This window comes from Meriones unguiculatus, chromosome 5 (assembly GCF_030254825.1).
Source record: "Meriones unguiculatus strain TT.TT164.6M chromosome 5, Bangor_MerUng_6.1, whole genome shotgun sequence".
Classification (NCBI taxonomy): Eukaryota; Metazoa; Chordata; class Mammalia; order Rodentia; family Muridae; genus Meriones; species Meriones unguiculatus.
This window is the reverse complement of record NC_083353.1, coordinates 127,988,698-128,000,885: the sequence shown is the minus strand read 5'-3', so window position 1 is coordinate 128,000,885 and position 12,188 is coordinate 127,988,698. Positions and strand designations below refer to the sequence as shown.

At 41.8% G+C, this 12,188-nt stretch overlaps 1 protein-coding gene across 2 annotated transcripts in view; it reads right to left on the bottom strand.

The window, feature by feature from the left end:
* Pyroxd1 (pyridine nucleotide-disulphide oxidoreductase domain 1) overlaps positions 1-12,188 on the bottom strand; it is a 17,109-nt gene extending 4,921 nt beyond the window's left edge. The window contains exons 1-8 of one of the 2 annotated variants that reach the window (XM_021658875.2): positions 12,033-12,188; positions 10,198-10,278; positions 8,899-9,018; positions 7,247-7,375; positions 5,507-5,580; positions 2,295-2,455; positions 1,249-1,349; positions 348-480 (exon numbers count right to left, since the gene is read on the bottom strand). In XM_021658875.2, coding sequence (XP_021514550.1) covers positions 348-480; positions 1,249-1,349; positions 2,295-2,455; positions 5,507-5,580; positions 7,247-7,375; positions 8,899-9,018; positions 10,198-10,278; positions 12,033-12,107 — 874 coding nt within the window. In that variant the 5' untranslated portion in view covers positions 12,108-12,188. Of the gene's footprint in view, positions 1-347; positions 481-1,248; positions 1,350-2,294; positions 2,456-5,506; positions 5,581-7,246; positions 7,376-8,898; positions 9,019-10,197; positions 10,279-11,956; positions 12,000-12,032 lie in introns of those variants that run through there. The other variant, XM_060384415.1, reaches the window with a different exon arrangement.

Below are 12,188 nucleotides of genomic sequence, written 5' to 3'. Positions count from 1 at the left end.
ATGGAAAACCTCATAACATGGAATTTAGAAAACTTATTCAGGTGCAGGAGAGATGGCTTAGTGGTTAAGAGCACTGTCTGTTCTCCCAAAGGACCCAGGTTCAATTCCCAGCACCCACATAGCAGCTCACAACTGTCTGTAACTCCAGTTCCAAGGGATCTGATGCCTTCACAGTAATCCACATAAAATTAAATAAAATATATATATATATAAAAGAAAATTTAACCAATGAGTAGTGAAAGGAAGGCCTGAAGTTACTGACAATTTTTTTTTATTTTATATGAAACCTTGCAATTTAAAATATAATATAGCAAGATTAATTTAAGGAGTAATAATTTTCCTTTTACCTTTATCAGCTGTGACTGACTTATGGTGAGCCTTTGGAAAAGCCAAGGGCTTTTTCTTCGTGATCGTAAACTCCTCTTGAAGGTAGATTTTCTTCACTTCACATCTGGTTTCAATGTGAATACTGTGAGAAAACTGGAAGCAAAATAAGTACTGGTTAGCACGATCCAGACAGTGCCTGTGTAGACAATCGCATCACAGTCTAAACACAGCACCCTATGCTTCCACGTTAGCCTCTCCAAGTATGGCTGAACAGGATCCATCCAGTACCTGAAAATGGCATGTACAGAGCCTCAGCGAGGCTGGCTGTGTGCCGATTCAGAGACGAGAGCACCGAGGAGGCAGTGGGCAGCAGTATTTGCTGAAGGACTCTTATGACCCCAATGTTATCTGCATACTTGTAGGAGACTTGAGAACTCAGAAGGAACAATTTCATGCTATTTTTATCCCTAATTAGAGACCATTTAGCCAGCTCCCCTTCTGCCCACTTAAGCCTGAAGAAGTAAATAGAGACATATTAATATTTTTGCAGATTTTGAATGACAGCTTTTTTGTAACTTAAAAAATTAAAATATTAAGTGAGAGCAAGTCATCTGCTTATTCAATTAAAATATGAAGTATGTGTTTTGACTCCACCTAATAGCCTCTGTAAGAGCAGTGCAAACATCTAAGTGACCTTTAGTAGAAGCCACTATGACTTAGCCTTGTAGTGTGCACACAGGGGTCTCCAGCTCTGCAGTTAGAAAGAAGGCTGAAGAGCTGTTTCAGACAAATTTCATATTTGCTATTTTGGGTAACCATCTGGGGCAGTGGCTTTGATGAACTTTCTGCATGGTATACTATAAGTCAAGTGACCCAGAAATTTGGCCTTTGGACCAATTTCATCCGTCTGTGGAAACATACCTCTTCCATTCCTTTCAGTTCCAAGCCTCCGTGCCAGTCTGGTCCGAGGGCACTGCCCACATAATCAGCTTTAGCTTTGGTGTTGGTTTCCTTTTTTGCTCCTAAGAAATGAATGCAAATGACTGTAAAAGTTATGGGAGGGAATCAGTTCTCTCTGAAGCCCCTGTTCAATGTCCTGATTCTCATGTGCAGACATGCAGCCCAGTGGTACCATCACTCTATTAGCAGCTTTACTCACTGAGTCTTCTGTGACAGAGCTACAGAGCAGGTGGCCTTTCACCCACACATGGTCTGCGAGCACTCAGTGTGTCGTCTTAGTGCTACACATTTGAGAACGTAGAGTATGAAAATTAGCTATTAGATTTTGAATTCTGTCAGTCTGCAGTCTCTCCAAAACTTAGAAAATTCACTTTGAATTTTATAAGCCAAAAACTTCTTGGAAGGTTATTAAAATTAAACTAATGAGTATAGTTTTCAGTGGATTTTTTAGAAAATAGTCATGGGTGTTGTTCAATTGTAGCAACTAATTACAAGATGGAAATGGGCTGGTCAATTAAATTCCCATTTATATTATGTGTATATTTTCTATTTTTAATAAACTTTCAAAAAAAGTTGCTCAGCTGTTGTTTTGCTTTTGATATTGGGTCTTACTATGTAATCCTGGTTAGGCCGAGAGCCTGCCACATGTGTGCTCTTTATGCCACCATGCCCTCTTTAACTCTTTTTTATGTGTATGGATGTTTTGCCTGTATGTGTATCTCTCTGTACAACACTTGTGCTTCCGGTTCCCTTGGAGGCCAGAAAGGGTGCTGGGTCCCTTGGAAACAGAGTTACAGAGGTGGCCTCTGTCTTCTGAAAGAGCAGTAGGTGTTAACTATGGACCCATCTCCAACACACATGTATTTTCTAATCTGAAAATTTCATATAAAGATGTAGAAACATACACCCATATTCCTCCTGCCTGGACACTTTCTTTACTGAATTTCCTTATAGTTAAAAAGAAAGGTTTTCACCTGTGAATGAAGTGAGCCAGGTACGGCACTCACCTTCAACTGTGTAAATAGTTCTTCTGTGTGCAATTTTAGTCTCTGATTTTTCAGACATGAGCCTGGAAGTCAAAAACTCTGCTGCGCCTGCGTCAAAGAAAGTATTCCCAATGGCTTTATCCTTTATGGCCCAAATCACTTCACAGCCTTCAATTTCATACCTAGGAGGAATGTTACAGTTTCCTGTAGGAAAGTCAAGGAGGAATCTCTGCAAGCAACAACTGTTCTGTGCAGCAGAAGCACCTCGCTTTAAGGACACTCAGAGTTAAACGACTAATCTTACCACTTTACTGAAGAACCCAGTGATGACACGTACTAGCACAAAACGCGTCACAATGACTGTCACTTTGGTGTCCAGTGGGCAACACCACTACAGAATTGTGCTCCAGCAGTTCCAGCCCTTCATCTGGCTGCGGTGGATGCAGTAACAGATGGATGGTTGGTGTGACCTAACAGCACCAAAACACTGCTTTGTGCCGTGACTTTTCTAGGTGCTCATGTGAAATTTGGGAGGAGATTTGCAGGCTAACAGTTTCATGCTGTAAAGAACTATCATCTGCTTTGAATTCTCCTGCCCTAACCATCGAGCCAAAAAGAGACCCACTTCAGAAAAAGATCAAGGATCTTAAAGGGAAAAAACCCAAGGGTCTTGGTCATGCAAGCTGACCCCCGTCACCATTCAGCAGCTAGGCAGGCTCCTGGCATGTTTTTATCTAGGTCTGCACGCTAAGAATGCTGTGTGCATTCTGCTTGCTCCCTTATGGCCATCATAATTCTGGTAATGACACAATTTTGCAGACACCTTCTGCTATTTTGTAACCATTAGGGCACAACTAATGTGAATGTGGACAATCCTAAACAAATTGTATATGCAGCCTTCCTATTTATAGGACCCTTGGATTTTATAATAGTAATAGTGTAATTAATGTATTTTTTTTAACACTTTAAAACTTTCATTACAAGGTGCTGGAGAGATGGCTCAGTGGTTAAGAGCACCTAAGTCCTCTTCCAGAGGTCTTGAGTTCAATTCCCAGCAACCACTTGGTGGCTCCCAACCATCTATACTGGGATCTGATTCCTTCTCCTGTACATGAAGACAGAGCACTCATATACATAAAATATATGAATCTTAAAAAAAGAGGTGAGTGTGTTTTAGGTCTGTCCTCCCTTAAAAAAACCTTTCATTACTCTTGTCTGATAGTGCATGTATGTACACACGTGTCACCGCGTGCACATGGAGACTGGACAGCTTTAAGGAGTCTGTTCTTTTTAAAACTTCTATTGTGTGTCGGTGTAAACACGTGTGCATGGTGTGATTGTGTAGGTCAGAGGACAACATTGGTGTCAGCTCTCCCATCTTTTTATGGATGGGTACTGGAGGTGAACTGACATCACCAAGTTTGCACGTCACCTGCTGAGCCATCTTGCCACCCCAATTTTTTCCCAATATTATAGTATAAACTATTGCCATATGTATTTATAAGCTGACAGGATTTTTTTAATCAATAGCCAGACGATAGACAAGGGAGTCTGTTACTTGACAGTCACACATTCTAATTTATGGGAGAGACTTGATTGCCCCATCCAGGCCAACATTCACCATAACCAAGTTTCTGATTACTGGGAGAACTAATGCTACTCAGGCTGCATGGCACTGTTCATCAGCAGAAAGCATAATACATATACGTCAGTAACATGTTTCATATTTCACTTAGATTTAAGCAAGTTATAAAATTTTTTTTTTTTGTAAATTGGAAACATCTTTTTATATCATTCATATTTCCAAAAGTAATGCTACAGCACCCAACATGTCAGTGAGGCATTCCATCCCCATGAGTAACTAGCAGGTCCATTACATATGTAATCCTGAGGAACTCCTGTGCTTGCTCTCCCTGTGGAGCACCACTAATCCTCTCCCATAATGCTAACAGTGTTCTCAGCAAACACCAAGGCTTGATGACACCATCACACAGGGAGATACTTCCACTTAAAAAAACACTCTAAAGAAAGATATAAAAGGTATTAGGACTTTGGGAAATTACAACAATTATTTGTTACATGTCTTTGAAAAAAAAAAAGCATCAACCTGCTTTGGGAAATTAGTAGGGATAGTAACTGGGTTAAAGGAGTAATAAGGGAGACTTAGCCTTAGAGACTTAGCCTCTGGAGCACAGGATGACACAGAACAGAAGGGTCTGGCTGTTACTTTTCATCATGAATGGTGACTCAGAACACAGAGTCAAGAGCAGCATGGTATGAAACCGTTTTCCAGATTGCCAAATACAAAGCTGTACGCTTACTCAATAACTTGTAAGGAAAGAGTTAAATGCTATGAAGTAAGTTAGAGTAACGATATCTACAGGATACTTCTGAAGTGGCTGGAGGAAGTCCCTTACATATGTATGGCTCCCTTCACGTCTCCACTCAGCCCAGCTTTGGGTGTACTGCTTCCCTGCATTTCCCTGCACAGTGTCACAATGGTCACAGCCATTTGAGGGGCTGACACGCTAGAACTCAGGCAGCTTCAAAACTCTCAGGTGCCCTGTTGGGTGGCTGTTCTCCAAGGGATAGAAACACCAGTCTGGGAGACGGAACGGACACTGTAAGCAAACACTTGGGAATTCCTTGTTTTGAGTCATACTTGCTTTAATTCCAAGTTGGTTTGGACTAAAATTTCTAGCATGAAAATGACTCAGCGTCTTTGTCAGCCATGGCTAGCAGGCAAAACTTATGAGGAAAGTGAGTCAGTGTCATGCAGTTTACAGAGGAACACTTCTCAGTGTTTACTAAACTTAAAACGTAAGAAAAAAATATTTTGTATTGACGTGTTCTCATTTCTTCAAACCACAAATTAAACCTTAGAAATAATACACATCCTAATCAGCATGACAAATACTGGGTTTTGCCAGGTGATACAAAAACAGCGACTAGGAATGGCAGACATATGCATACTATTACTCAGTGTACACTTGTAGCACACATGAGTCAAACCTGCCCAGGTCCAACACATTACAGACCTTGTATGTATAGGGGAATATTTTTGCAACTTGGGGTTCCAGAAGTGCTAAATAGTAAAGTGGGCTTTCTCTCTGAAAAGATGGGTGAATCACATATATTTTTCGACTTTTGTGATATGCCTTATCATCTGCCAATAACTGGACACTCGCAGAGGTATTAGAGGTATCTAATCCTGGTATTAGAGACATACGTACACCAGCTCCAGAGCAATGCCACCATTCCCAACGATCATTATTCTCCTGGCTTTTGTAAGCTGTTTCTGAAATTCCTGTATTAGAAAGAAATAAGGAGATAGCATTTTAACAGAGGACAGGGATCACTGATAAGATTCTAAACATGGGTATCTTACAGGCCTTACAGAAGAACAAAATGAAACTTAACTCCCCCTGTGCCAAACACTCCCTTCCACTTAGCACTATGGCCTCCCCTTGTGCCTCAGATGTCACAGTCATCCCTGTGGGCCGGGAGAGCAGCACCTCTCTGGAGTTCCCTTGCCTTCCTGTCACTATATTTTAAGGCCCTGTGAGCCTCAGCAAGAGACACTGTCTGGATCACACACACCCAGGATGTGCCTGAATCCATTACTTTCAGCAGGCAGGCCATGGTCAGAGGCTTCCCTGCAGTCCCTCACTTCTTCAGTTCTCAGGACTGGGAAGCAGGGCATGGAATAAGGGTCACTGGCTTTAGCACTTATTAACAAGATGCCTGGGTGAGTGATTTAACCTATGCCCCATCTGTCCACTGAAAGGAACAAAATCATTGTGTCTTCCAGTGTTTATCTAAGAATGAGGGGACACAATGTACACAAAGTATGTAAGAGTAGCAGGGACAGATTCTAACATTAACAAGAAATGTGAGCATTTTATAACAATCAATGCCTCTTCTTCCACCTTCTTCACACACCCTCAACTCCCCCAACCCCGCACCAAAAATTAAGATGAGCTTAGAGTAGCCTGTGGCACTCCTTCTGGTACTCTCACAAGTACAGGTGTCCCTTGCTTTAGAATGACATCAGAACAAAGAATTCGCCACTGCCATGAAGTCCATTTAGCTAAAGTTGACTTAAACGTCTCACAGGCCGTAAGGAAGCCTATAATGAGCAGGACACAGCAATGAAAGGCACGCATTTAAACCATACACACGGTGCACTGGTTATTTACTTTACAACTGTGGTTCTCAAGCTGTGGGTCACAACCCTTTCTGCAACACAAGCCTAACTGATTATAAGAAGCTAGTCAGCTTTGCTAAAGTTTCCTGTAAATCCCCAAGGAATTACGGCAACAGCAGCCTGGAGAAAATTGTTAGCCACTTTAAAGAAGATGAGCCACATAAATGGAAAGTAATCACAACCTGGTTGGGTGTGGAGTGAAACAAGAAAGCCTCTTGGTAACAAGGAGTGATAAACCCTGGCATAATTTAAAACGGTGTGTTGTACTACATAGAAGGAGGTGGAGTCTGGCTGGGAGGGTTTGCCTGTTACAGGGCAGAGCAACAAGCCAAACAAGTTCTAGGATTCCATCCAAAAAGACCTTGCAAATTATTATTATTGTTGTTCTATTGGGGAATTACTGGAAATTTTCAGTAAGTTTTACTTTTGGGAAAATGACTGCCACTCTGTTTAGCTGCAAATCTCATATTCCCAATATGGTGTGATGAACATGTGTTGATATAAAGTATAATGCCAAGACATTTGCATTTCTATATCTCTTTGTATCTCTGAGTCTCACAGCCAAAAGGTGCCAGCTTTAGCTGAAACCATGAAACCATTAGCCAAAAATGAAGCTCACAGTAGTAAAACATAGCCATTCTGTGGCCTCTTAACGATGGGTTAGAACTGCCTTTCTTTGTGCATTGCAGGAGCCGGTGGTCAGTGAAGCAATGATTCACAAAGGGGCCTCACTTTCCCTTTCACAGACCCGCCCTTCAGACCTTACCTGAGCGCTGTCTGTATCACGGACTCCTAATACATATGGATTGCCCTCACAGATCAACTTTGGTCTGGCTCCAGCACACAGACAGAGTTTCTTATACACATGCTGACGGCCGTCTTCTGTGAAGATGCACTGTAAACACAGGGCAAGACAGAAGGAAAAGGTTGAGACAACAGCAAAACAGGATCTACTAGAGGCTGCCTCTTGGGGGCGATCATGCTCAGTTAATTACAGTGATTACAAGCTCTCAAGGGTTGATAGGCACTGGCCACAATCCACAAGGAGAATCTCATGGAAACAAGTCTTCCTCCCCAGTAACAACGGGGTTTGCATTAACAGACTCTCAGAATCATGCTGATCTCAAATTAAAACCATCCCCATCCCAACAAGAGTTAATGAAGACTGTTTTTATCTTGAAGGAAGTTACTGGAAGACTGTGTGATTCTAATTATATTATACCTTAATAATCTCAATATTTCAAATGATCAGTGAATGTTGATTATAATTTGTCTTTTTAAAAATATTACATGTATTAAAATAATATTTTATCATTAAATACAAGTAACAAGAGCTTTACTAGTATTTACAAGCTTTACTAGATTTTACACATGTATATTTAAAAAAATGCCTTTGTTGTGTTTTTGAGAGAGGCTCTTACACAGCCCAAGTGATTTGGAGTTCAGGGTTTTTGTCTTTCTTGGAACAAGGTTTCTTCTGTCTTTAGTGAATTGTGTTTTACTTAGAGCTGCTTACAGAAATAACCACGAACACCTCTCTCCATCCTTCCTAAAGCATACATGAGGACACAGCCTCTCTGAAATTCCTCACATGCGTGCCCTCATGTGTGAGAAGGGACAACACCCGAAGGAGTTTGTGAAGTGGCTCAAACCTGGAACACTTTCCAATTATGCTGTTCCTGTCAACCGCGCCTGCATCATTTTGGGCAACTGCAACTGGGCAAAGTGCTACTTGCTCCATCTCAGTTTGTCTTCAGCGTTACTGTTTACATCTTGAATAGCATCCACTCCTTTACAATTTCAAGTGGCTATAAAAGATACCTGACATCACTCCCTCTTTTTATTTATGCTTGCTCACGAATGTCCTTTTTCACACCCTAATCCCTTTGACTCATTACTCCTCATCCCCCTTTACCTTCTTTGGGGTCTATAGTTCTTAGAATGTCCTTTTCTACCTGTAAAAACATCTTTAAAAAAAAAGAAAAAAAAAAAACCAGCTCAAGCATGTCATTTCCTCTGTCAAGTTTCACAGGATCTCAGCCATTTGAGCTCTGGTGTAATTTCATGATTATATCGTTAGCACACTGTTATAACATAATCACACACTATTAATGTCTACACTCCCCACGACACTGACAGCTCATTGGACCAAGTACTGTGTTATTCCCTGTCTGCCAGTTCCTCATGCTGCACTCAGGATACAGACACTGACACAGCCGGAAGCGTGTAAACTGAAGCACCATACAACTTAACCATAGAACCTTCCCAGGGGGTAACTTTTCTAATAACAGCACTGATGCCTCTAGCCGATACTAGGGCTTAGACAATGGTGGTGACAGAGGGAGGCTTAAAAGAAGAGTGGCAACAACGTGGGATCTGACATTAGAAAAATAGCATTTAATAAGAGGAAAACCTTACATGTTCTTCACTCTTGAGCTGTTTCACTCCAGATTCAATGATCTTAATATTGGGAAAGCGATTTTCCAGCATGGCAGTTGGCTGTTCTTCAACATCAAATTCTTCCAATGTCTTAGAAACCTTTATGAGATCAAACACACTTTTAAATGCACATTTTAAGGAGGTATTGCCTTTGTCTTACACAGTACTGTTTCAGGCTCACAAGCAAGGTTAGCCCACTGCACTGCTGTGGTTTCATCTCTTATGTCCCCCAAAGACCCGCGCATTAAAGGTCTGGTAGTCTCGCTAAGAGATGGAGCCTAAAGCAGGGAAGTTAGGCTCCTCGAAGAGGGATATTGCAGCTCTGGGCCTCCCCTCTCTGCTTTCCAGGCTATGTGAAGTGGCAGCTTTGTTCTACCACACACTGGAACTGAAGCCTTGCCTTCCCACAGGCTGGAGATTAGCAAGCTACCTAATCATGGCCTGACCCCTCTTCCCAACTCTTTTCTCCCTTGAAATTGATAACCAGGCATTTTTTTCATGTTGATAGAATGTGGATTAGTACAAGCATTATACAGATGAATGAGGACTGGGCTCTGCAGCTCATGCTCTGAGCTAAAGTGTCTGTCCTCACACTCCGGCACTTTGGTTTTTCTGGCATCTAAAAATGTCAGCTAACACAACTTACTTAACTGGTGTTTAACTGAACAGATAATTTTTTCATAAAAATACATTTAGTATCTAGCTTCTCCACTTTCTTTACCAGGTAACTTTTTCAGTCATCTTTAGACCCTTCTTTCCTGTGCTTTAAAACCATCACCATGTCCTTGGATTCCCCTTGACTTCTCTAGCTAATTACTATGGAGCAATTAATTCATCTTCTGTCTGAACCCTTTCCTTCTCTGCTGCCATTTCTTCAATCAAAAACAATTCCTCAGACTCCTAAAGATTTGTGTGACAGACCATGGAACCCTGTGGATCAGTGTTTGCCCTTGGCGGCTCTTCAAACATTGTATGGAAATCTGACCATCTGATTTTTGCAACATGCCTATCTTTAGGAACTTTTTACATTCTTCTGAGTTAGAACTTTGTGATTTACCCACAGTGACATTTGCCTTATTAAGACATAAAAGTTAAGAAAAACCTCAGAATTTCCTAATTCAGTTAAAAATAACGGTATCTAATAATACATTGAACATATAGACTTTTAATGAAAAACAAAACAAACTTTAGATTCCTAAACACAACAAATCCAGTGAACGGGCAGTGCTTTACACCACTATTTGTAAGTACATTTAATTGTTCCACAGAATTTCTCACCTTCCTGAAGTTTGTAACTGCTTTGATAACAGGAGAGGCAGTTACCAGGAGAATGTCCTCTTCTGGAAAGCTAATAGCCAACTAAATTTTAAAAAGAGAGAAAGAATAGGAGAAATAACTTTAGGCATCACTGAATAAATAATGTCATTATGGTGATAAGGCAGGGTAACTGATAACCCTTCAATGTTTCACCTGTGAAAGTCTGTTTTTCTAAGTGCTGTTCATAATGGCACAGGACTGGTAATGTTGAACTCTTGCAGTGATAAAATGAGCCATACATTCAGAACAAGTTAAAGCACTATAGCCGGATCTTTGGCTGACTTATTCTACATACCAATGTAAAGTTTACAGCCAATTACAAACTTGCCTACTTCCACACATTTTACAATAACATTTTTACTTGTCTTCACTGAGGATAAAATTAAAGCAAGTCTCCGACATTAGACAGAATCTCAGCATAACTTTCCATAGCTTTGGCACTCCCTCCCTGACTAGTACACATTCGGGGAAGGCAAAGCCACTTTAACACTTGCTTCACAAAGCCCAGACATAATGTGCTACTGTTTCAGGATTTCTCATTTCTTCCTCACTTTGGAAGGAAATCACTTGCTCATCTTGGACTTTGTTCCTCTGCCTGCTATTCCTCAATGCCCATGAAGCTCAGATTCTTCTAATCATGTGCCCTCAAGACATACAAGAGCCCTTGACTCAACATATTTGAATTTTCTATATTATCACCCTCTGCATCTTTGTTTCCTTTTCACATTCTGTCATCTACCTTCTATTTCTGTTGTTGGATTGGATCAAGTCCTCAAAACTTTACTGAAAACTATCTACAAGTTAGCCCCCTGGCTCACAGAGCTGTCAACTATTCGCCACTAACCTTAACACTAGCCAATCACATTTCAAAAGCTTTCCTTGAACAATTTACTCCCCATCTCAAAACCATCTATTTGCAGATTTTGTTGAACACGGGGTGTTATAACACCCTACCAGATCTGAGCTCTGTCAGTCTTCCCTGCTTCTGTCTTTTATCAGCTTCACTGCTTGCAAATTATGTTGGGTTTTTTTTTTTTTCCCACCAAAAGCTACACTGTGGAGTATGCTTTTCGTCTCAATCTGGTAAACATCACTCATTCTTTGGAAGAGTTAATTTACCCCTTACCTTACTTAAGTCACCCCTTGCCAGTAACTCCACAGATACTCTTAAGATTAAGTCTTGTTCATGATTTGTTCATACCTGATCACTGAACCCTTAGTATATTGCCTGGAATATGAGTTCTTTACTGACAGGTAAACAGAAGACGGAGAACCAAAGATTAAAACACTTAACTTCCTTCTACTTATTTCTGGTCACTTCGGTGGTTGGTAATAGATATAAAAATAATCTAGTCCTCCCTGTAATACACGCATATACGTATGTATTTCCTTGACGCAAACTTCTGCAGGGCATGAAACTTTTAATCGTGGGCGTTCAAGGTTACAGCAGAATTATTTATTAGCGACTTGGCACCTATCAAGAAACTAAATTTCATGTGAAGGAAATCGGAAAAGTGGGTGAATTTTCTCTCCCAATGCCAAGGCCTCCTGTCCGTTTGCAAACTATTTCGCCCGTAGTCTGGTTAGGCTTTGGCTTTCCAGCTAGCCATGCAATCTCTAACCCTCCCGGAGCGCGGAGCCAGCCGGACAGGGACCGAGCCCAGAGCAGCAACCTAGTCAGCTCACAGCCGAGGGGCGTGGCGGAGAGCCGGAAGCGCACCCGCAAAGGGATCCCGCCGCAGCCCCCGCATCTCGGCCTACGGGGTCCAGGCAGGGCCGAGCCCGCGCCGACGAACCTGCTCGGCACACGTGACGCCGGCGATGCCGCCTCCCACCACCACGAATGTCCCCGCCTGTCGCGCGGCCTCCATGTTCCCGGGCGGCGGGCAGCTCACTGCGCACCGGTGGAGTCGCGCGCGTCCTTCTACCGGAAAGGCAGCCGCCTGTACAGT